The sequence below is a fragment of the Rhinolophus sinicus genome, linkage group LG09 (genome assembly GCF_036562045.2).
Source record: "Rhinolophus sinicus isolate RSC01 linkage group LG09, ASM3656204v1, whole genome shotgun sequence".
Lineage (NCBI taxonomy): Eukaryota > Metazoa > Chordata > Mammalia > Chiroptera > Rhinolophidae > Rhinolophus > Rhinolophus sinicus.
The window spans coordinates 100,157,212-100,183,499 of record NC_133758.1 but is presented as its reverse complement, the minus strand read 5'-3'; the positions used below and the strand labels follow the sequence as shown (position 1 = coordinate 100,183,499).

Genomic DNA, 26,288 nt, shown 5'->3' with positions numbered 1-26,288 from the left:
TAACTTTCAATAAGTAAATGGGTATTGGATGTGAATTTGCAGAATGCATTGGGAGACATGGCTAATGGATTACTTCTGATGTACGAAAGATGGTATTCTATTAGGTTGGTACAAGAGGAATTGCGGTTTTTGCAATTATTTTTAACCTTTTAAACCGCAATTCCTTTTGCACCAACCTAATACTGTGTTCTCCGAAAATAAGACCTAGCTGGACCATAAGCTGTAATGCGTCTTTTGGAGGAAAAATTAATATAAGACCTGGTCTTATATAAGAACTGGTATTATGTTATATTATACTATACTATACTATATTATACCCAGTCTTATATTATATAAAACCCGGTCTTATGTAAGACCAGGTCTTATGTTAATTTTTGCTCCAAAAGGCGCATTAGAGCTGATGATCTGGCTAGGTCTTATGTTTGAGGAAACACGATATTTAAAGAACTCCTTGGGAGTCCTGTGAAGTGGGTTTTCCCCCCCTTTTAAGAGGATTTTATTTGAGTGGTTCTTACGAAGATCGTTGCACTATGAAAGTCACTTGTTTGATAGAAAATTTGATATTTGTTTTTGTAATATGAATAATTACTTGCTAGTTGACCCAGAACTCTGTATGTTCAATTATACGTGTACTTTGGGGGGAAAATTTTGTTAATTCATACCCAGAAAAATGAGTCCAGTGAGGATGAATGCTTAGTTTCTTAACATTATTCTGCTAACTCTTACTGTGTCAGATGTTTGATTAAAACAGATTAGTATTTACATATGTGTAGTAATTCTTCCTTGGTTACCCAGAGTAAATATTTACACAATGTGAGTAACTTCTGCTAGCTAAAGCAATATATAACAGTTTCGAAATCTATGTATTAGACATCTTTCTACTGTGGTGTATTTTTTAAGGCTTTCATAGAAAATATAAAACTTATACAAAAAGCAGAGATATAGTACACATCCTGCAGTTATTAGCACATGAGTTATTTTGAAACAAATCCCAGACAAGTATTTCATGTGCAAATTCTGGTGTTTGAAAATTTTTTTTCTTAAATTGACATTTTCTGTCACTATCTCTTTGGTGTATTGCTTCTGCTGATTGTGCTTTGTTTTATTGTCTCATAAAAATAATGTAAAAATGCTTCTTCCTTCCTCCATTTTATGATTACAGATGGTGTACCTGAGTTTGGTTAATCTACATATTTTTTAGTTCTCAAAAGGATAGGCAGTATCTGTGGCATTTATTTGTTCTCATGCTTTGGGGGAATGGAAGAGAAAAAAAGGACTGGGCTATCAATCTTGTATAAGCTGTTGTTTTGCTGTGGTACTTCAAAATAAGTGGATTATTTGACCTGGAAAGGAAAACTAACTGTGGTTCTAATTTTAGAGGTTAAGTAGTTTAATTACTTCCCTTGAGATGTAAAGCCCAATGTGGTAGGTTTTGTTTTGTTTTTTAATAGCCAGTTGTCTATAAATTCCTTTCCCTTCTAAAGAGGGTGATTGGTGTGTGGCATCTACTACAATCTTATATAATTAATGGCCCTCCCTCCCTCCTCTCCTTCCTTCTTTCCTGCCTGCCAGCCTTTCTTCCCCTTCCTTCCTTCCTTCCTTCCTTCCTTCCTTCCTTCCTTCCTTCCTTCCTTCCTCACTCCCTCCCTCCCTCCCTCCCTCCCTCCCTCCCTCCCGTCATCCTTCCCTCCCTCCCTCTTTCCCTCTCCTTCCTCTTCTTCCTCCCTCTGACAGTGTTGAAGAAGGAGTAGAAGAAGAGGGGATATACATTTATTTACATATAATATAAATAATATAATAATAGACATTATATATAATGCATAATGTATATGTATATGTGAGCATTTGAACTAAGGTGGGAATTTTTAATGTTTTCTGTACTGTGGACTTCTTTGGCAGCTTGAAATGTATTTGACTTCTTAGGATGTTTTTAAATACATAAAAAATACATAGAACTATAAGGAAATCAATTATTTTGAAATCCAGTTAACAAAATGTTAAAAATCATAGTAATATATGCTTTTTAGCATAATGAGTAACACGTTGTAGCAACACATCTAAATTTCACAGTAATCAGTGTAAATGGTATTTAAAGGTCTACAACAACTTAATGTGATATGAAAATAACTGATTTATGTTGATGTCCGAATTATAAGTAGTGTAATTCTACTGTAGTTTAATGCCACCATTCATAATTGAAAAGAGGTACTAAATTTCAGTTTGTGGATAGTGAAAATAAATGTAAAATCTCCCCCCCCCCATCCAAGTTCCCCGAATTCTGTCCATGGACCCCTTGACTGCAATCTCAGATTAAGAACATCTGTACTAAAGCTTTGTTTGTGTCCTGCGATGCTTAATTTGAGGCCAGAGCGTTTGAGTTTAGAATATAGTCACCAGATGTAATGCGTTTCCAACATTAATGTGTGCCAATTTTAATGACTTTTTTTTTTAAACTTTTATTTATTTTAAGTGTGTTTTTCCAGGGCCCATTAGCTCTAAGTCAAGTAGTTGTTTCAATCTAGTTGTGGAGGGCGCAGCTCATACTGGCCCATGTGGGGATTGAACCGGCAACCCTGTTGTTACTAGCATTGTGCTCTGAGCTAACTGGCTGCCCTTTTGAAGGCTTTTAAAATAAACCATCTTTGTAAGGGCATCACAGTGGAATAATGCTGGATCTCCAAATGATCTCAATATGTACCCTGTGATTAACTTTGTCTCTTTTTTTTCTTCTTGGGCCGCCTTTTCATACTGGTTTGTAGTTAATATAAAAATTGAGTAGTTTCTCAACACCCATGTTGGTTATTAATGTCTTTTGCTTTTATGTTTTTTTTTTCTTTTAAAAAACATTTTAATTCTTCTGCAGGATTCGGAAACTTCAGATTCGAAATATCCCGCCTCACTTACAGTGGGAGGTAAGAATTTCTATATTTAAAGTTAAGATTTTAGTACTAAGCCTAATGCTGTTAGTTTTTCCAAAGGTTTTTCTCCTGCCCCCAAATCTTGTGTTAGAGCCCAAAATTTTCTCTTACAGTCTGTGTCTTGCTGTGGGATTTTCTTTGTAAGGGCACACTGTATCTTTTAACAATTGCTCTTTAAGATACTTTTTTAAAAAGTTGAAATAGGTTCTTGGGTGAACTGGCTAATTTTCCTCATTCAGTCCCATCCCAACAGAATCTTGTTTGAGATCTTTCTGATGAGCTTGCCAATTAATTGTGTTTAAATATGAAGTTCCCTCCTTGGCAAACTTTTGAAAAGAAAATTCCTGCTACTTACGCTGTATTTTAAAATGTTACTCTGCTTTCTCTTGCTCAGATGGTGGCACTGTAGTGACTGTGTGTAAACACAGGCTATTTAGCACAATTGAGTAACCTGTGTCAGCAATTTCCAAAAGCATAATAATGATGTCAGTGGTGAGAATGTGAGACACCTGTGGTTGAAGAGGTAAAAGAAAATGTCTGGACTCTTCCAGATGATGGAATCTGAAGTTCTTAAAACCTACCTGGGAGAAGGTGGTGCAGGGAAAACTGCTCAGCTCTTAGGTATTTTTAATATAAAAATCAAGAGTAACTAGCTGTGTGTGTGTCACGTTGTCTTCTAAAATGATATTAGATGAATCACTAACCCAGAATCTTCATCAAAATGCAAAGTATGGTAAAAAGGTTATTTTGGCAGTGAGCTAAGGGAAGTTGTTCTGAGCTGTTTCTCCAAGGTGCCAGCAGTTGGTAACAAATCATTTGTGCTCAGAATATTTTACACAGCATTTATTTTGAGAACAATATCATCGAGTGTAATCTTTGTAGAGGAGTTAGTTCTTTGGTATATGCTGAATATTTTTCAAATTATATATAATGTATGAAAAGTACAGTTTTGTAGATGGAAACAGTGACTTACAATATTAAACTCTATGCATTTTCCTGTGTCAGATTAACATTTTTTGGGGGGAAGTTTAGTAGCTTGGAGGTGGGTCCCCCAATCAAGTGTTGTGATATCAAGATTATTGGTGTGATCTCCCTGGGCCATGTTACATATGATTTTCTGTTTGGGAACTATATCTAGTGTAATGTAGCTTTCAATGCAATAGTCCAGTGGTAGTAGCCAAATTAAATAATTATTAGAGTAGAAGCATATCAGCTACAGGAAAGTGGAGTTTCCTTTTAATTCATTCCTAATATTTTTTGAAATTTAAATTGCAGTGGCTTCTCAAGCATTTAGTTTATTGTATTGGTGGCTTTTCAAGTTTTTAGTTTATTGCATTCTTTCTCATTCTGGGTAAAATTTCATGAGAATAAATCTATCTTTGTCTTATCTAACGTTTATATTTTATTTTATCCTCTCCATAGTCCTTTGAGGTATAGTGAAGTTGGTGACATTATCTCCATTTTCAGATGGGCAAATATGGGTACATAGGATTCATACTAAGAACACATTAAATTGTAAGAAGTCTGGAACTAGACTTTGAAACTCTTGGCTTTTAACCTCTTTAAATTTTTTTAAATGACTGTTTGAAATATTGCTCAACAAAATTTATTGAGGGTTTGTCAGGAGTAGCATGAGCTATTGCAGTGTTTCCTTTCCTTGAAGACTTGAATGAACACCGTCAGTTATTTCCTTTTTGAAACGACTCACTTTGTATAAATTTTATTTGTACACACTGAGTGTGCTGGCTGTCTCGTGTCAAAGCCTTATCTTAGGCAGTGATAATTTTGCACTTACTGGCCTGGACTCCCTTTATATTGCAGGGATTAGACTTTGAATCCCTTGATTATTCTTAGAATCAGTGAAAGTAGAATGACTAGACATTATGTGCCTCCTGATTTGATGCAATAGGAAATACATAGACACAGGTGAAATACTGTCTAAGAAATAGAGGTTTGACTAGATTCACTTTCAATCTAAGTTTGAGTTTACAAGAAATACAGAAGATAGAGGCAAAACTTAAATGAGGCCACGAAGGAACAACTAGCCAAGTCCAGAATATGGGACATTCTATAGGACAAATTCTACTCTGAAGAGGTTTTTGCCGTGTAAGAGCCGTTTCTGCCTCGTGCATAGTCTGATGTGATTGAGTAAAGGAAGCAGAAGTTGTTTTCCTGGGCTAAACATAGGGGAGCAAGGGGGGGGTGGCATGTTCTTTATAACTAAAGCGCCCTCAGATTGCATCAAGGCTTCTGACATTCATGAGTTGGTCTCTCATTCTTGACACAGACAGCAAGTAACCAGTATACTAAAAATGAAAGACTAAAGCTATAGGTTGGATATTACAGCATAAAATTTTGTGTTTTTTTCTCAGAGCAGAGTTACCTGAACGATTTCTTTTGAAGGTCTTTTTGGTGCTTCTAGATGCACTTGAAGCTAGTTTTGGAAGTAAGTGGATCTTATAGGAAATCTTAAAAGACTCTTTTGTAAGGCCAAAGGATTGCCCTAACAGACTGTTTTACTTAGCATTTGGCTTGTTAGTTTTGAACCCAGCTCCTAGTAACAAGTTTGGAGAAAGTTGACTTCTAGGATATAGGGAATATTAGAAAGCCCTTGGCTTCCTTCATGATGAACAGAAGTTTATTCCACATTTCAGACCATAATGAAAGACACACTCTAGTAAATCAGGTGGAAACCTCAGAAAATGGGTATTTTCTTGTGAGCTGAGGCAAGTACTTATAATGGAGAATTTATATGGTCCACGTTATGCTTCGAAGAATACTTAATGAGGGTGAATTGTAGAGGTGAGAAATTTCCCAAAGATTAGTAGCAGCTTCTTCAAGCTGGTAACATCTAAATGAAATCTGTTATTTTCTTTCCATGTGTACTCTGAATCTAGTAAAAAAGATCAATTGCAGGAAACCTCCCTGGCTGTAGGAGGGAGCAGAAATAGCAGTACCATTAAACCAGGCCCTGGCAGAAGGGACACCAAAGGAGTTTTTATTTAGAAAGAAATAAGGAGGTAAGCAAGAAAGTGATGTCATGTGATCTAGTCAGGGGCGGAAACAAAAAAGTAGCATAGTTAATATGAAACAGCTCCAAGAGAGCCCTCCTAGGCACCCTTGGACAAATATGTACTGAGAATTGGAAGACTGTTTTGGACATTGGTGGGGAGGTGAGATGACTTCCAAGCGAAGAGATTTAGGCAAGAGCTGTGGAATCTGTTAGGTGAAGTTCCTGGTAGAGGCTGACGTCTTGAAGGGAAGGGACTGTCATTCATCTTCATCTTCCCATGTGCTGATTCCTGTTTGGCACTGTGCTCAGATGATTTTTTGGTCCATGATGAATATGTGAATTAATGCCAAAGAGAAATTGGGTGACACCAAAACATGTAAGTATAACTGACAATGTAAAGCTAACAACAGGAGGTGCTTTACCTCAATGAAACAGCAAGCGACATCTGTAGAAACAGTGGCGTTGAATTAACTATGAACTGAACAAGAAGTCACCAGAGGCACTGATACTGAATATTAGAAATAACCCATTTGAAGGTGGCCTTTTGCAGCAGACACCTTGGAGTTGGAGATAAAGTAGCAGCAGATAAACAGTGTTCTGGGAGGGTGCTTTTCAGACTTTTTTCTTCAAAGGAGATGATATGGCAGAAGCCTGGTGTGAATATAGACAAAGGCAGAGCTATTTAAAGGTGGCACAGAACCTTACCTGCTGGTTCCCTCTTTGGCCCGTGGGGAGCCCCCTGGGGAGGTTTTGTGGGACTCTTTGAAAATCACTGTGACATCAGTGAATTGGAGTATGAAGCGTTGTTAGAGGTAGTTGATCTCCATCAAATAATTCGGAAGGAACGTAATAAGCAATGAAGGGGACCATTGACACAGATAGGTGATCTTTCTTCGCCATGGCCCACAAATAGCTGACACACAGCGCTTGTGTGTTGGGTGCTGGATTAACCCATTTTATCTTCACAACAGTCCCATGTCCCCACTTTACAGATGAAGCAACTGAGGTAGAGTGAGGTGAAGTAACTTGCCCAGGATCGTGCAGTTGGATAGTGGTAGAATTTCTGCTCTTAATCAGGTTACTCAAACAGAAAATTCCCCCAAAACATAAGTTTCTGTTTCTTGTAATTATCACATATTTGCTTTCAACGTGTCCCTGAAAGTGTGACAGTAAATCCAATAAAAACTGGATCCTCCCTGGGTCTGGAGGAAACGTGGTTATGACTGATGAATGGGCTTGGACAGATTGTTGGGGAAAGTTGTGGGGAAACTCTTCCTTTTAGAGAACTATGGTCAATAGAGTTTTTCATGCATCGTTGGTCTGGGATGGGTCAGACTTTGCCCTGTTAGAGATGACCTGGTGAAGGTGTGCAGGGGATGCCAGAGTTGTCTGCCACCTGTACGTGAGTGGTGTGTGAGGCATTTACTTCTGCTCCGAACTGCTTACTTCCCTGTGTCAACCAAGCCATTGCACTGAGATGCCTGGGCTTTTGCCCTGAACTTCCGTAGTTCTTCTGACCCAGTCATCCCAAAGGTCTCCATGCCCTTTTATTATGAAAATATCAAACATAAACACAAATAGAGAGGCTAATACAATGACAGTCAGTTTCAACCATTCGCAATGTATGATCAGGCCGTCTTGTTTTGTTTATAACTCTGCCCTCTTCACCCTTTTCCCAGACTATTTTGGAGCAAATCCTAGACATATCACTTCGTTTAGTAAATACTTCAGTATGTATCTCCAAAAGATAATGCCTCTGTATTAGGTTGCTAGGGCTGCTGTAAGAAAATAACACAAAGTTGGGGGATTAAACAACAGAAACTTTTAATTGGGAATTGAACTGGCAACCTTATTGTTGAGAGCTTGCGCTCTAACCAACTGAGCCATCCGGCCGCCCCACAAGATCTTTTTAAGACATCTAGTCAGTAGGTTCACCCCACCTCTGCTGTGTGTGTGTGTGTGTGTGTGTGTGTGTGTGTAGCATATTTGTTGAAGTTGGTTTGTTCTATAGAATGTTCCACACTCTTAGTTGGCTGAACTACATTCACGTGTGATCCCTTAACACGTTCCTCAGACCCTTGGGGGACTTGGATTACACTCAACTTCACTTTGTTTGGACAAGACAAGGTATTCAGGTGGTTATGTATTCTTCCACCAGGAGGTACATAATAGAATGTCTGTCTCTGTGGTGTGAAATGCCATTGATCATTGCGTAGGTTCATTGTTGTGTGCTTGCCAGGATGGTAATATTCTAATTCTGCAAAGTCTTCCTTTATTAGTTGGAATGCAGTTGTAAAGAGGAACTTGTCCCCATCAGTCATTTGATCACTCTGAGGTAAAGTTTGTATAAGAGAGACAGGAAAAATGCTTGATTCTTTCCATTTATTTTCTATCTTATAAATATGGGTGCCTTGGCGTCCTACAAGGATGACCAGTGAGTTGTTGTTTTTCGAACCTGTGAGTTTTTATGTGTATAATTATGAGCTCATGAGTTTAAATACATTGAGTTTCAAAATTATTCAAATCATTCATACAAATACTCAAACTATTCTAACCCAAGAGACCCGTGGAACTTCTTCAAGACAATGCCAGTGTCCTTTTGATGCCACCTCAGTTGTTGATGGCGTCCTTGATATTGGGTACAAGAAGCCCCAGGTTTATCTTGTACATTTTCTGTTCCCAGGACCGGAATCACCCCTCTCTCCAAGGAGCCTGGTTCCTTGGGAAATGGTATGTGGAGATCACAGTGTGATCGTGCTTCTCTTGGGACCAAATCCATTGGCCTTTCCTTAGTTGTTCATTTTTTGGTAACGTTTATGCCTTCAGTTCTGCTGTCTGTGGGTTTTGGTTGTGGCTGCTCTTCTGTGTTTTTCCTTGATGTGAGCTTCTCCATTCCTAAATGTGAACATTTCTATTATTTACTCTGTTTTTTTCTCTCTTGGACATTCCACTTATTTCTACTGGTTTTTTGCTTCCTGCTTGAAAACAAACATTCTCTTGAATATCCATTGAACTTAAGGTGTCAAAAACTAAATTTCTTTCCCACTCAAATCATTGCTTTGTTTTCTCTGAGTTTTAATATTGCTTAGGTCACGTGGGCTTGACCTTGAGGTCATCCTTGCTTCTCCCTCTCCCTTTCGCCCTCTGGCCACAGGAAACCAGGTGTTCTTAGGTTCCCTGTCCCCATGCTTCCTTTGATGTTCTTTCCCATACCCATGGCCACCACCCTGCCGAGGATTCAGTCATAAGTCAGCCTTTTTAAGCATCTTAATTACCAAGTGTAAATGGAGAAAACAGCATGTAGGCACGACCACCCCATGAGGAGTGACCACAGAGGGCTCCTGCTATGTGTTCTCAAGCTTTAAAACCATCTTTAGAAGTGTCTGAGCACTAATTTTAGGATTCTGTGTTAGTGCCAAGATGTTAACTTGCTCTTTTAATTTCATAATCTGCAAATGAGTCCTGTAACTCTTCAAATGAAAACAATTTGTCCTTTCTGTTTGAATTATATTAAACTGTCAACAACCACAAACAGATTGTTTATGGTTGTAAAAAGAGGTTGTTGGTTTCAGTAGTATTTACTTGGAGTCATTGGCACATCCAAGAAGAAATAATTAGTAATAAATCTCTCTGATTTGTGTTACATGCAGAGCTTTTTTTTATGTGATACCTCTACTGCTTTAAAGTTCAGATTGGTGCTTTAGGAATAAGTGTGGCTCCCATGAATAAAGATTGAGAGGAAAAGAAGTTAACTACTTGGGGGTGGGAAATAAGAAATAAGGTAATAGTTATACAAACTTTAATGTTCCATGACTAAACAATCAAACAAACAAGCCACTTTTAAAAAGCCTATTTAAAAAACAATCTTCTTTTCTGCATGGGATATTTATGTTCTAAACTTGCAGAAATCCTCAAAACTCTTGCTGTTTTCTATGCTAAGTGGTACCTTAAGTGTGAAGAGGTTTGTTTGTTTTTTTTGAACCTGGAGAGAAGGGATCTGTGTTGTTTTTACTGACAAAACTTCTGCAACCAAATACATGGTGTCTTTTCCAAACCAGTTCCACTCTCCATCACCATCCAGGTGTCCTACAATTCAGTTCAATTCTGACACTAACTATTGGGTTTAGTGTCAGACTCCACAGGTTAAGGGTTCCATTTCACAAAACGGGCCCCTTTCCCCCCAGATGCCAGCTGCAGTGGGATATCTAGGTTAACTCACATTTCTACTTGAATGACTACAAATTTGGAGGGACCCACAAGCCACCTCCCTACCACCACCACCACGTGCGCGATAATTCACTAGACTGGCTCACAGAACTCAGGCAAGTCCTTTACTTACTATTACCAATTTATTGTAAAGGATACAACTCAGAAACATCCCAATGGAAGAAATGCTAGGGTTAGGTAGGAAGAAAGGGGCACAGAGATTCCACGCCCTCCTCAGGCATGCCATGTGGTTCAGCACTAGACATGTCTAGAGAATGCGAAAGAGAGAGCATTTGAAATTCAAGTGCAGAGAAACCTTCACTTGTTGCTCTTTTTCTATTGCTTTCTACTTCTGATGTCAATGAACAAAATATTGAGGGTCAACATGGGGGCGGGAGAAGTGCCAAGGCAGGGGTTTAGAACAGTAATGCAATTGGGAATGACAGGGCACTCATAATCCTAGTTCTAATTTTAGCATCGGCAACCAGAAAGCAGGGTTGCCTCAATACTTCGGGCATTTTCCCCTTTGTGTTTTTGCATTGCTCAATGGCCTACTTTGTCTTATCCCAAACATAATCTTACTATTTAGTTTCTTTCCTTGTGGGAATGAGAAAGGCTATCGTTTTCTGTGGTCTTTCCTAGATGTGTAGTATACACGCACTGACATCTTTTCAGGATTCCTCGGTTATCAATTGCTTCTTGTCTAGTAGACAAAAGGAAGTGTTCAGTGAGCATTGGCTGAACTGAGAACGTAGTGTGATGCTTTTCAGAACAGGACCGTAACCCAGATAGAGATCTCTGTGTTCATCTTGCAAGGTTCGTTCTGGCTCTAATTGTTGTCACCCCTCCTCACTGGACAAGTATATATGAAAAGGATTGAAATGGTTTTAATTAGCTGTCGTCAGGGTGGTGGTAATGAATTGATGTTTCAGCCTTTTGTATTTTTTTAAAAAGCAAGGTCTATATTTGATTTGTCCGATTTCCCTTATTTTTGTGCTGTCATGTTCTTTTCTACTCTGCCTTTAAGATCAACTTAATAGCACACATGTGGGGAGCCCTGACCATGGACAGCACAGGATGCTAAACTCTTTAGATGGATGGTCGTTTGTTTCTTCCAGCCAACCTTAGATATAAAGGAAAGGGTGCTATCCCCACCTGGGGGAAGGAAGGGAAGAAGGTAACAAATGGAGAAATTTGTTGAGGTCTTGCAGCTAACTTTGGCTGAGTGGGATTCAAACCAGGCAACTTGACCCTGAAGCCCCCTTTCTTCGTCACTACTGTATGTAAGCTGTGTGTAGTTCTGTCATCTCCTATGTAAAAATACGAATGACCTCTACTATGCCCTGTAAGTCTATTTATGACTTTGAACACCAACTTCGTCAATGTTTTTATTTAGATTTACCATAATTTCTTCCTATGATGAGCACTTAGATTTTTAAATAGACCTGCATTTTCAATCCTCAGACCTGTACCCTATTTTAAACAAATATTTTCTAATGTTTCAATTACAATCTTGAAACTTACAGAAAATGTAACCCTTCTACATACATTTTTTAAAACTCAGTACAGGGGCCAGCCCGGTGGCTCAGGCGGTTAGAGCTCCATGCTCCTAAGTCCGAAGGGTGCCGGTTCGATTCCCAGATGGGCCAGTGGGCTCTCAACCACAAGGTTGCCAGTTCAGTTCCTCGAGTCCTGCAAGGGATGGTGGGCAGCGCCTCCTGCAACTACAAAAAATTGAACACAGCACCTTGAGCTGAGCTGCCGCTGAGCTCCTGGATGGGTCAGTTGGTTGGAACGCTTCCTCTCAACCACAAGGTTGCTGGTTTCGACTCCTGGAAGGGATGGTGGGCTGTGCCCCCTGCAACTAGAAAATGGCAAATGGCAAGCTGCGCCCTCCACGACTAAGACGGAAAGGACAACAACTGGAAGCTGAATGGCACCCTCCACAACTGAGATTGAAAGGACAACAACTTGACTTGGAAAAAAGTCCTGGAATTACACACTGTTCCCCAATAAAGTCCTGTTCCCCTCCCCCAATAAAATCTTTAAAAAAAAACACAAAAAAATAAACACTCAGTATAATGCCCTAGTAATACCAGAAAGGAGAAATAGAAAATAATATTTCAATACATATGATAAATACCTGGGCATGACCAGAGCTTAGGCATAATGAAATAATCAAGTGCCTGCACCATATGTAGAATAACCGTCAGCAAACCAATATTGATGTTAATACACAGGTATACCATACAGGCGCTTCAAAATTGTGTTCTGTAGGGGTGAGAAGCAGACCAAAATACAATTATATCTTTTTTTTTTTTAATTGAGGAAGGGGTACTTTATTGGGGAACAGTGTGTATTTCCAGGACTTTTTCTCCAAGTCAAGTTGTTGTCCTTTCAGTCTTAGTTGTGGAGGGTGCCCTTCAGCTTCGTTCAGCTTCAAGTTGTTGTCCTTTCAGTCTTAGTTGTGGAGGGCACAGCTCAGCTCCAGGTCCTGTTGCCATTGCTAGTTGCCAGGGGGCGCAGCCCACCATCCCTTGCGGGAGTCGAGGAATCGAACTGGCAACTTTGTGGTTGAGAGCCCACAGACCCATGTGGGAATCGAACCGGCAGCCTTCGGAGTTAGGAGCATGGAGCCCCAACCGCCTGAGCCACCGGGCAGGCCCCTACAATTATATCTTGATTTACATAGTGGTTGCAGTTTTGGAAGATAGAGCATGTATTCCAAACTGAACAATTGCATGAAACTGAACACTAAATAGTTTGTGAGGTTATAGGCTCAGGTAAATGGGCGCTATGTGTATGTGACTGTCAAGGGCTTTTCAGAGCTGTGCAGGACTTGGGGCATCTCTATGTGTGAGACTGTTCTGCTCACTTCAAGATGTATGCCTTACCTGGCTCCTGCCTATCAAGTGTCAGTGAAACCCCTTCTCCCACCCTGAAGGACCCACAGCTTCTAAAACCACTCCCTACGCGTAGGGAGTTTTCTGTACTGGGAATTACTGCTCTAGATCATTCCTCTCCCAACAGTGGGGAAGGTCCAGTTTTACAAAAATTTCCAATCAATCACTGACTTTGTATAAAATACAAAAATTATTAGAAAAATGGAATTTTAAAGTCAGCCAAAAAGACAAGCCAATTTTTATCATGAGATTCAGCAGATGTAAAATTCTTATCAATCTGCTATGAAAATTTCTAAATGCTTCATCTCCACTTCTGAACTTACCTTGTTACTGTGTGGTCTCACTCTTTCTTGCCCCAAAGTCACCCAAAATGAATGTATGTTATTGAGAAATTCTTCCTCTTCGAAGATTTCAGTCCTGCTCTTCCTAGCCAAATGCTCAAACGTTTTATTCCCAACACCCCCTTTGCTGTCCAAAAATGCTACCCTTTATAAAACTATTGTTATTTAATGATGGAAACGAGTCTAACTGTCTCACTATCAGGGATGCTTTTTTATTCCATGATAGAAATTTGCAGTGGATTTTTACAGGCAGAACTCAGATAGTTTTTGATCTCTCTATAGCTTTTATATACTTGAAATCCACTGCACTTTCTCCATGCCAACGCACAGAGAAGCTGTGACTTTTCTAACCTTAATTTTAGAAGACTTCAGCTATGTTTTTCACACTATGAGACTCTTGATGATTGAATATAATTCCTGTGACATAGCAGGAAGGGTCCTGGATCATGAAATGTGTCCCGCGATTCACATTGCTGATATGATGGCAGAACACCCTCAGCAAGGGGCCTGCAGCTGTTCCCCTGTGGATTTGTGGGGTGAACACTAGCGCTGCTGGAGAGATCAGACGATGTTGCCACAGTGACTGAATCTTAAATGTGACCTCTCTCCTTTTCCTGCCCTTTGGGTTCCTCCAGATGAGCAGAACCGCTTATGTGGCTTTCAGAGGGACCTTGCCTTCAAACACAGGTTCACAATCTGAGGTTTTTTTTAAGATTGGGGAAGGGGAACAGGACTTTATTGGGGAACAGAGTGTACTTCCAGGACTTTTTTTTCCAGGTCAAGTTGTTGTCCTGTTTCAGTCTTAGTTTTGGAGGGCGCAGCTCAGCTCCAGGTCCAGTTGCCATTGCTGGTTGCAGGGGGAGCAGCCCACCATCTCTTGCGGGGCTCAGAAGAATTGAACTGGCAACCTTGTGGTTGAGAGCCCACTGGCCCATGTGGGAATCAAACCGGCAGCCTTCAGAGTTAGGAGCATGGAGCTCTAACCGCCTGAGCCACCAGGCCGGCCCCACGATCTGAGTTTTGATAGCAGCTCAATACCTTCGCTTTGCCAGCTGACTCAGTGCACAGTTAGTCCTGCTGTGATGCGTGTGCTTGGCTTTGGTGTGTGTTTGTGTAAGTGCTTATGGGATAGACCCAGACACAGTCATGAGGTGGCTTTTGAAGTGGTTCTGAAGTGACATGGACATGCTCGGGCCTTTAGCTATTTCTTAAAAATTTTAGTGCTTATAAAAAACACAAGTAGGCCGAAGGACGGGGTTTTATTTCCTGCCTTACTTTGCGAGGCTGGGTGGCCTATCAGAACGGCTCCCTTTAGTTGTGACGTTGGTGTGGTAGAGGGGGGTACTCTGCTGTGAGGAAGCTCTCAGTTGGCAGCGCTGGCTCTCAAAAGTGTTCCCTGGAGGAGAGGAGCAGGGCAGAGCCAGCTGGGGCTCACTCGGGTGCAAACCACCTGCTCAGATAGAGCTCACAGACATTTGTTTTTCAACATTTACAGAGTTGAGTTGTGTTCGAACTATGTTCCTCTTAGATGGATTTATCTATATGTAATCAGCAAAACAAAAGGCGATATACTGGGGGTGCCAAACAAATGTATGCACATGACTTGTATTCATCTTTTGTGATTGGTATACATTGAGTGTTACAATTTTAATATAGTTTTTTCTTTGCTTAAAATGTGTATACATTTTTTTTTGGGGGGGGGCACCCTCTGTATAGTACTTTGAGTGGAGAATTTTTGTCCATCATTTTATTCCTTGATCCGCCATCCTGGGGAAATGCGATATGGGAAATATGAATGTTTCTTCAGTTGCTCAGTTCCCATGTGCCGCTCATACACACTGAGAACATGTTTCAAGATCCATACTTTTTATACCACGTGTCCCATAACCACTAGCCAATAACCTGATCTGGTGTTAAATTTAAATAACAATGTGTTCTAATATTGGAAGCAAAACGGGCTCATCTGCCCCTAGTGGGCGCAATGGACTGAATGTGTCTCTCCAAAATTCATATGGTGAAGCCCTAATCGCTAACATGATGGTATTTGGAGGTGGGGCCTTTGGGAGGTAAGTAGGTCATGTGAGTTGAGCCCTGGGAATGGGGTTAGTGCCCTTAGAAGAAGAGACCAGGAGAGACAGTTTCTCTCTGCAATGTAGGATACAACCAGGAGGCAACTGTCTGTAAACGAGGAAGAGGGCCCTGATGCAGAACCCAGCCATGCTGGCACCCTACTCTCGGACTGCTAGCCTCTAGAAACTGAGAAATTAATTTCTGTTGTTTAAGTGGCCCAGCCTGTGGTATTTGTTACAGGAGTCCGAGATGACTAAGACTTTAGGGAAAGTGTAGAAATGTGGTACTTCATTAGGAATTTAAACTTTTAAATTCTCTTTGTTGGAAGTTTTCAAACATATACATGTAGAAAAAATAGTATAATAGAACTCCCACGTACCCAACTTTAACATATTCTGTTTTTATCTATATCCCCTAACTTTGTTCTTTTTTCTAGACTATTTTAAAGAAATTCAAGGGTGATTGATGGCACAGAAAATTTGTTTTACATGCTCATGTAAACATAGATGCATTAGTTTCCTATTGCTTATGTAAGGCAGAAATGACCACAAATGTGGTGGCTTAAAACAATAAAAAATTTTTCTCTTCTGGAAGTGAGGAATCAGAAATCATTCTCAATGAGCTAAAGTCAAGATGTTGGAACCATTTACTTGCCTTTTCCAGCATCTAGAGGCTGCCTGCTTTCCTTGGCTTGTGGCTTCTTCCTGTATCTTCAGATCATGTCATTCCAATCTCTGCCTCTGTTGTCACTTGACCTTCTCTCTGACTCCTCTTGTGCCCCTTTTTATAAGGACCCCTGTGATTACATCGGGCCCACCTGGATAACCTCTCCACCTCAAGATCCTTAATTTAATCACACTTGCAACGTCTCTTTTGCCATAAGAGGAATGTCCACAGGTTTCCGGGATTAGGAAGTAGATACATTTGGGACCATTATTCAGACTACCACAGTAGGACCACCGTGTGGTCAGCATTCAAATGTCAGATAAAGGGTAGAACCACAGTCCCAAGAGTGGGGACTCTAATCACAGCGAAACACGTGAAGACTCAGTCCTTCAAAACCTGGAGAGATCGCTATACAGAATACAGCCTGTCAGATAACAAGGAAGAAGGAGGCGCGTGTTGGGGTAAGGCCAGTTCATAACTGGTGTCTTTTGAGACATAAAAGATAGCTGTAGTCCAACATCAGATTCGAGACTTCGAGCAAAGGTGACTTAAACGTACAGAGCCTCTTTCCCACCTGTGAAAAGGAAATCAACAATATGGTCCTTTCTAGGGCATTGTAAGAACCAGCAAATAGCACAAGTGCCTTGTCCCATAGTTGATTGTGAATTAATAAACTTCAAGTGATTTGTCCTTTGGCTGAAATGCCCATCCTTTGTGCTCCACTCTAGGGAAGTACTTTACTTCCTCAACCCCATCACTTTCATAGTTTTGGAGCTTTTGTCATTCATATGTTCTCTGCCAAGAATCCATTTGCTCCTTTCTGTTTTCCTGAATTCCTATTAATTAGCCCTCAACTTAGATGTCATTTCTTCCACAAAGCATTCCTTACATTTTCTGCCATACTTGGATTAGGTGTCTCTTCTATGTTTCGCCCATAGTTAGCACTATAGTACCACTTAGCACTTTATATTTTAATTGCCTTCTGACTTGTGTCTATTCCACCACCAGATTCTGAACTTTGGGTGCAGGACTGTATCATCTCCCTATTGTCGTTAAAGACCCAGAATAGTGTCTGTTGTGGATTAGCTGATGCCTGTCAGCTCTGAGCATGTTCTGTGCACGTCCAATGTTCCAGTATTACTGCACCACCTGAAGTTGGCCAGCTGAACAAATACTTCTGATATCAAATAGTCGTCATTATTTCTTTTCCTTAAAAGACATAACCTAATCACGTTAGCTTCTTGCTTAGCTAAACATGGGCAAGTCTGTCATCAGACACAGCTTTGTTTCTGTATGCTAGGAATTTTATTCTGACTTACTGTTTAATTAATGCTTATTTAATTACAGGACCTTTGCTCATACGCTCCCTCTGCTGCTAGAGACAGAGCTTTGTAGTACGTAATAGAGCTTTAGTTCCTTTTTACTGATTGGGTCCAGCTTGGTGTTTTTCTCTTAATGATTTGAAGGATCACGTCTACCTTACAGTATATTTCAGGGTTTTAACTTTTTACTACTGATTTCATACTAATTATTTTAATCCTTAGTTTCCGCTGGCTTTATTTTTTCTCTTATGGACATTCAAAAAAAATCTTGTGTAGATTGTCTTTTGTAAGTTGCTTCATCCTTTTGAGAAGTAGTTGTTTTTCAGTCGTGCAGGTTTTTCTGTAGCTAAAAGAGCTTGGTGTGTGAACTAGATTAGTGGTTGTCACCTTTAGAAAACGAGACTCTCAATAAGCCTAATCAGTGTTTAAAAGCAAACAACCCATCTGTACATCCAAAAAAATTGTGGTATACACATGGTTAAGATTCATTATTTGTTCAGTTTACCAAAAGCTCATGAAAGCATGTATGGATTTATGTACCCCTTGCCATAACTCTGTGCCCTCTGAAGGATCCGGTCCACTCCGATCATTGACGAAGGACCAATGATGGGAAATCCATGGTACTTGGGCTGCCATATCTCCTTCCTTCCACACCAGGAGGGACTGTCTCAGAGAGAGCTTTTCCACTGAGCCCAGAGTGAGCCTCAGAATCCTTCCTAAACAGTGTCCCAGGGTATCACAGCCAATTGTCGCAGCTGGAACGTGAGAAGAACATTGCCTCCTTGGGCTAGATGCTCTTTTAAGAGCCCATCTATCTGGACTTCCATAAAGCTCTGCTGCTCCCTTGAGAGTGTCTGCTCCCTTATTCACATATACAAATCCTCCCGTCATGTGAAGAGAGCACACTTAGGGGGTCCATTGTTTATCTGAGACGCACTTCTCCAGATCCCTCATCTGTGCCTCCTCTGTTCTCCTTCCCTGACCCCTCACAGCTTGTCTCCCTCTGGGGTACTGGTTTCTGAGTCTCTGAGAGTAGGGCTCAGAACTGATTATAGCATTTTATTTGCTATTGTAGTGTAGGAGCTTTCCTCTCCTTGATGGTTGCTGACATTTGTTCACTGAAGGAAAGATTATGTGCCCACGTTTCCTGGACGTGAGACTTTCATTGATTATAATTGAGCTAAGTTTTAGCTATTAAGAATATTAAAGTATTATTGATTTACACTTTTAAAGATAATGTGTAGTGTCTGACTTAGCTGCTGCCTGGCACTAACATGAATGATTAGTCTGGTTAGGGTGATTAGTAGTGAGGTGATGGGTACCCTTTTTGTGGGGCAAGGGCTCTTCTGGAAGCCACGCCTGTGGGCAGAAGACATACTGACATGGGGTGACAGCAAGTTCTCCCTGGTCATGGAAGTTGAGGTGGGTTAACTAGAAGCAGGGTGATGGGACTTACTTAGTACCCACTGAGGAACTGAGGTATTGGGTTATTCTCACTGTGAACTCCAAAGAAGTTGATCATTGATTGTCGTCCATTTTAATTTTTTAAATTAGAAATGTTTTGTGTTCTTTGTAGAAAAAAACCAACAACAGAAAGTACCTATAATGCTATCATCCAGAGGTAACCACCATTACTAGTTGAGTATTTCTTGCTTGCTTTTCTTTCTCTCTCTCTCTCTTTCTCCCTCTCTCCCCCTCCCTCTCTCCCCCCTCCCTCTCTCCCTGCTTCCCTCCCTCCCTCCCTCCCTCCCTCCTTTTCTTGCTCTCTCTCTCTTCTATCTATCGTGAGCTAGTTAACAACTATCCTTGGGTTTTTTTCTCCAAAATGGTTTTCTTTTTAAGATTTTTTATTGGGGAAGGGGAACAGGACTTTATTGGGGAACAGTGTGTATTTTCAGGACTTTTTTTTTCCCGTCAAGTTGTTGTCCTTTCAGTCTTAGTTGTGGAGGGCGCAGCTCAGCTCCAGGTTCAGTTGCCATTGCTAGTTGCAGGGGGCACAGCCCACCATCCCTTGGGGGCCCTAGGAATCGAACTGGCAACCTTGTGGTTGAGAGCCCGCACTCCTACCAACTGAGCCATCCAGGAGGCAGCTCAGCTCAAGGTGCCGTGTTCAATCTTAGTTGCAGGGGGTGGAACCCACCATCCCTTGCGGGACTGGAGTAGTTGAACCAGCAACTTTGTGGTTGAGAGCCCACTGGCCCATGTGGGAACCGAACCGACAGCCTTCAGAGTTAGGAGCATGGACCTCTAACCGCCTGAGTCACTGGGCCGGCCCCAAAATAGTTTTCTAGTTGTGGTAGCACCACTTCATGAATCAGCTTTTTCTTAGCTGAACCTTTGCACTCTGGGAGTAGGACAAGTTCACTAAAAAGTGTTGCCATTCTCATTTGAGGCTTAGTCAGGCACTGGGAATTCTTCACAGGTCAGTGAGGAGGGGAGAGCTGGTTCTGCCACATCTGTGAGCAGTATTGGCCATCTGTTTACAACCAAGCAGCAACTGTGAATGTGGAGAAGAGCAATCTCATCCTTTTTTCCTTCCGAACTCAGTTCTGGACTCAAATACCTTGTCTTTGTATTTTTGCAAAGCTAGCTAAACTGGTTAGGGTGTGTAGCAGATGACACCAGTGTTGTTCATTTTAATCTGAGGAGACTATATTTTATGTCATGAATACCCTAGAATGGCTGTCAGTGAGATTTATTGGGTTGTTCAGTTTTTAGCTTTGTTTTCAGATGCTTAGCAATGTACTTGTTTCTTGAACTAAATGCACTGAAGAGTAAGGGCAGAAGTGATGGTTAATGAACATTCACATTCAAAGTCAGTAACATTCCTTCTTCTTGCCTCAAGTTCCTACTCATCTTGATTTTATTGTTCTACCTTCTGTTATAATTTATTCAACCACAGTGTGTATTGGGCTTGTCTACAGACTATAGTCAATGTTTGCTATTCTTTATTTTTACCTACAGAAAAAGTGTTTTTGTTTGTAATCTTATGGACAAAACATTTCTCCATTATTCTGCCTTGCTTAGGTGATATTCGAGTTTAAGGAAGGCACCTGTAGTACCTTGGTCATTGTAACAGAATTCCCAGTTTTGGGTTTAGTTTGGGGCTCACTTCTGAAGAAGTTAAAAGCGGATCAGAGTAGCTCATGATGTCTGAGTGTCTTTAAAAGCCCCTCCCAGCTGTCATAGCTGTTCTTGCCCTCTCCCCGCCCCCAAAGTGAAAGTGTTACTGAGAAGCTCATCCTCCATAGGTGGGTGACATATCTCCTATGTCAATAGCCACAAAATTGAGATTAAAAAAGGCAAAGAGACTCCCAAGGTGACAAACAGCTGTGAAGTCTTTAGGCTTCTTGCCCGGAATGAGAGGCGTCTGCACTGCGTAATTGTGGCTTTGGCCTCTGTGTGCTGCATCCACAGGCCACAAAGGAGGAAAAGGGCATAAGGGTGGGTGCGTGCTTCCAGCGTCCGTATTTAGCTCTAGCTGGCATTTGAGGGATTTCATTCACGTCCAAGAATGGGTTGTCCCGGAGGGGGTGCCTTACTACCTGAGTCTTCCAAGGAACTACTCCTGATAGGGGTTAGTGGTTTGCCCCAATCCAGTGGTACTCCTTGCTTGCCTCTGGCTCAGTTACTTCATCAGTATACTTCGTGTCCTGGCCAGTCAAGACACAGATGAACTCTTGTTTGGCTTGTACGTGTATTTTGGTTTGAACTGCTTTTTTCCCCCCTAGAAGCCACAGTCAACGGAGTGACTTAAATGCCCCTCCCGCCTTTATAAGTAATATAGATTCATTGGATAAAATTTGAAAAGTACAAAAGGTTTTGGTGTATTACCATTCCTATTCCTATGCAGGAATTCAATATAAATTGAACGAGCAGATCAGAGTGAATTTTTAGCCTATTTGTTGGTACAAAAACTTTTGTAGAAATTTTGTGCTTCTTTATACTTCCCCTGCTAATAGATGAGACTGATTTTCACCCATATCCTCTCCCGCATAATTCATGTTAAAATAATTTAAAATCTTAACCAATTTTATTAGCAAAAACTAGCATTATTATTTCAATTGGCATATTTCGTCCAGTAGTAGAACTTTTAAAATGCATGTTGACCATTTCTTTTTGGCTGTCAGTTCTGTTCATGGTCTCTTTCCTCTAACTATATATGTCTGGTAATACTTTTGTTCCTGGGCAAACACTAGTTATACTATGTCGAGATTAAAGATTTATCATCCAGTTTCTTTTCTTTCCATCTGTGCAGGCTTATAATTGAAACACACACACACACAAAAACTGATCCTATTGCATATAATTTAACGTACTGCTTTGGTTTTTTCCTTTTAAACCTTAGATCCTCCTCTCAAGTCAAATGCTGGTAGTAATCCTCCTTTTCTTAATGATTTACAACAACTTAAGCCATATTAGTAGATCTTTTATTTTTCAATAGCTTTATTGAGGTATGATTGACATAAAATAATTTACACATCTTTATATGATTTGACAAGTTTTGACATAAGTATGCACCTGTGAAGCCATCACACACACACAAAAAAGAGCATAACTATGACTGCCCAGAAGTTTCCTTTTATAATCTTGCCCACCATTCTCCTCAAGCAGCTACTGGTCTGCTTTCTTTCACTGCAAATTATTTTGCATTTTCTAGAGTTTTATAATTATGAGTCAAATAATATACACTCGTTTGGTCTGGCTCCTTTCAATCAGCAGAATTACTGTAAGATCTACCTATGTTGTGTGAATCAATAGCTTATTCCTTTTTATAGCTGAGTAGTATTCCATTGTGTGGATATACCATAATTAGTTTATCTGTTCGTCTGTGGATGCACGTTTGGGTTGTTTCCAGTTTTTGAACAAAGGTGATCTGAACGTTATGCACAGGTCTCTGTATGGATATAAGCTTTTGTGGGGACCCACTTGGATGTCCAGAGTTGGTATGAAGATTATCTTACACTAAAGACTTTTGAGATTCAACAGAGGCAGAAAGAAGCCTCTTTATAGTTCTCCTTATCTGAATTGACTAAAGGCAGAAACTTCTGGGAGTGAGGCTGCCATAAATACCCTGTCTGGAGTTTTACTAGCCTGAGGAAAGATGGAGAAGACCACTCCTTTATAAACAAACATCACAAACTTTTATGTCCCATTTATTCTTCATTTCTTCTCCACCTTCTCCCCCATCAAGTTAAATATATAAGTCCCCATCTTTAGCTATTTAGAGAGCTACTTCTTTCGTGTGCTTCTATATGCATATATGAATAAACTTTGTATTTTCTCCTGTTAATCTGTCTGTTGTCAATTGAATTCACAGGTCCCCAGTCACTCAGCCTAAGTTGGTAGAGGAAAAAGTTTTTACTCCCAACACTTTGATTTCTCTTGGGGGAATTCTAGAAGTGGAATAACTGGGTCATAATGTAGGTATATGTTTCACATTTTAAGAAACTGCCAAACTGTTTTTCAGAGTACAGTAGTTATACCATTTTATGTTCCCACCAGCAGGTTACGAGATGTCCAGTCCTAACGTGTGCAATTCATTGGGTTTGAGTGTATTCACTGAGTTATGGAACATCCCCACCGTGTAATTTTAGAACATTTTTATCACTCCAAAAATCAACGCTGTACCCACTGGCATTCACTTCTTGTTTCTCCCCTCCCACCAGCCCCTGGCAATCATTGATCTACTTTCTATCCATGGATTTGCCTATTTTGGACATTTTATATAAATGGAATCATACGGTGTATGGCCTTTCATTTAGTATGAGGTTTTCAAGGTTCTTCTAGGTTGCCAGTGTGTGTCAGTGCTGCGTTCCTTTTTTCTTTTTTAAATTTTTTATTTTAGAATAGTTGTAGATTTATAGAAAAATTGCAAAGATAGTATAGACTTCTCATATACCCCATAGCCAGTTTCCCCTGGTATTAATACATTACATTAGTATGGTACATTTATCACAGTTAAGGAACCAACATTAAACTAAGTCCATAATTTATTCAGATTTCCTTAGTTCTTACCTAATATCCTCTATCTGTTCCTGGATCCCATCCAGGATACCACATTATATTTAATTGTCATGCCCTTTTAGGCTCTTTTTGGCCGTGATAGTTTCTTAGGCTCTCCTTGTTTTTTGATGACCTTGACAGTTTTTGAGGAGTATTGATCAGGTGTTTTATAGAATGTCCCCTAGTTGGAGCTTGTCTAAAGTTTTCATGGTTTAGACAGGAGTTACGGATTCTGAGGGAAGACGACAGAGATCAAATGCCGTTCCTGTTATAACAAAAGAGTACATATTACCAGCATGACTTAATCACTGTTGATATTAACCTTGATCAGCTACCTGGATGAAATAGTGAATGTTAGATTGCTTCACTGTAAAGTTACTTCTGCCCACCCCCAACCCCTTTCCTTACTGTACTCGTTGGAAGGAAGTCACTGTGCACTGCCCACATTTAAGAAGTGGGGAGTTAGGCTCTACCGCCTTGAGGGCAGAGTATCTACATAAATTATTTGGAATTTTCTGTGGACATTTGTGTATTCTCCCCCATTTATTCCATTTCTTCAATCATTTAGACTCGTGGATATTTATTTTATACCTTGGATCATAATTCAACATTAATTTTGTTCATACTGTTCCAGCTTTAACTGTTGGGAGTTTTCCGTTGGCTCCTGTATCCCTGTGGTACTCTCACCATTGTGTGTGTGCATGGTTTTTTTTTTTTTGTTTTTTTTTTTAAAGCTCTTCCATACTTTCTGGCACCAGAAGATATTCCGCAGTCATCTTGTATAATTTCTGCTTCAGTCCTAGAATCAGCCATTTCTCTAAAGAGACTTGGCTCCTTTTATTGGAGACTGGTATTAGAAACCAAGGTCTGGGCACTGAGTATGACCATTGCTATTGGGGTGTCATTGCTTCTGGGTTCTCTGAGCTGACAGTACAAGGGAATACATGGCTATATGCCAACCTGTATATATGCATGTCTATAAATATCTCTGTGTGTAACTATCACAGTAAGCTACATATCCTGATAACGTCGTTTCTTTCTATTGCTATGTAATATTCCATTGTGTTGCTTGCTATACCACATTTTGGCTGTTCATCCATCAGTCGATGGACATTTGGATTGTTTTCACTTTTTGCATATTGTGAATAATGCTGCCGTGAACATTCATATACGGTTTTTTGTGTGGGCATATGCTCTCAGTTCCCTTGATGTAGACCTAGAGAATTGTACTGAGTCACATGGGAACCCTATGTTTAAAAGTTTTGCCAAACTTTTCCAAAGTAACTGGACCATTATACAGTCCCACTAGTGATGAATGAGAGCTCCAACTTCTTCACATCCTTGGCAGCGCTTGCTATTGTCTGTTTATTTAGTCATCTTAGAGGGTGTGAAGTGAGCCTCGCACTGTGGTTTTGATTCGCATTGCCCTAAAGACTAACAATGTTGAACTTTTTTTTCCATGTATGTATTTGCTATCCATATATCTTTTTGGTAAAGTGTCTTCTTTAAGTCTTTTGAACATTAAAACATACATTTTCTTATTGAGTTTTGAGATTTCTGATCCAAGCTTTTTAATCAGACATATGCTGTGCAAATACTTGCTTCCAGTCCAGTATATACTTTGCAAATACTTTGGTTTTTTTTTTTTAAAGTGTATTTCAAACAATATTGAAGGTAATGATCATTATCTTATTGATTTGGATGCACTATATGCCATTCTTCAGCCATATTAGTAGATCTTTCACTTCAAAAAATGTTTCGAAAATTTTAAAGCTTTCTCAGATGATAGTTTCAAGTGTACACAAATGTAAAAAAAATAGTATAATGAATCATTCCATGAACATATCACCTAACTCAAACTGTGTTTATAGCCAGTCTTATTTCCTCACATCTACTCCCAGTACCCGTGCTTCCTCCATCAGATAATTTTGAATAAATCTTAGTAAATAACTTTATTGATAATTTCATCATATATTTCTAAAAATTAAGGGCTTTAAAAAAACATAACCAATATCTTTACACAAAAATTCTTATTACAAAATATGAAGCCTGTTCAGATGTTTTAGTTGCCTCACATATTTTTATCAGAATTTGTTTGCATCCGGATCCATATAAGGTCCATGCTTTGCAGTTGGTTGATTTTTTTTCTTCCGCCTCTTCATCTTTGGCTTCGCACTCCTTGTTTCCTTGCCATTTGTTGAAGAAACTGGGTTTTTGTCCTGTCACATCTAGATAAGCGGATTCCAGCCGTGTCACATAGTTTTGTTTCTCAGTCCTCTGTATTCCTGTGACTTGGCAGGTAGAGCAACAGCAATGATCTTAACCTTGGCTGCAGGTTACAATCACCTGGGGAGTTTCGTTAAAAAATTCAATGTTCAGGTTATATTCCAAGCTAATTAAATCAGATCTCCAGAGTGAGGGCCCAGACATCAGTATTTTAAGGTCCCCAGGTGATTTGCTGTGCTTCCATGGTTGAGAGCCACAAAAGGCTTGGTCTTAACTCAAGTTCCCTTCCTCCCTCCACCCTCTTTCTCTTGTAGGAAGAATAATTCATAGGGGGTAGTGCAGACTGCTCTCAGGAAGCCCATATCTGGTTTTCTGTGTTTGTAACTTAGCAGCCATAGATTTTAAGAAATCCATTATTTCATGAGGGGAGGTAAAAGGTTGATTTTTTTTCCAGTTCTGTTCTTTCATTTACTAATTAAACTGCTTTTATAAAGAGAAACTTCCCAGGTATACTATTTTGTTCCTGTGAGATTCAGTTCCTATAAGAAAGGCAAGGTAAATGTTTGATTCTATTTTTTTTTTTTTTAACTAGTTCTCAGTTCTCCAGTGGAACTGAT

General features: G+C 40.0%; 1 protein-coding gene across 4 annotated transcripts in view; it reads left to right on the top strand.

Moving 5' to 3' along the window:
- Positions 1 to 26,288, top strand: part of IGF2BP3 (insulin like growth factor 2 mRNA binding protein 3) — a 117,546-nt gene that overhangs the window by 38,318 nt on the left and 52,940 nt on the right. For all 4 annotated transcript variants that reach the window (XM_074340851.1, XM_074340850.1, XM_074340852.1 and 1 more), the window contains one exon: positions 2,864 to 2,912. In XM_074340851.1, coding sequence (XP_074196952.1) covers positions 2,864 to 2,912 — 49 coding nt within the window. The remainder of the gene's footprint in view (positions 1 to 2,863; positions 2,913 to 26,288) is intronic.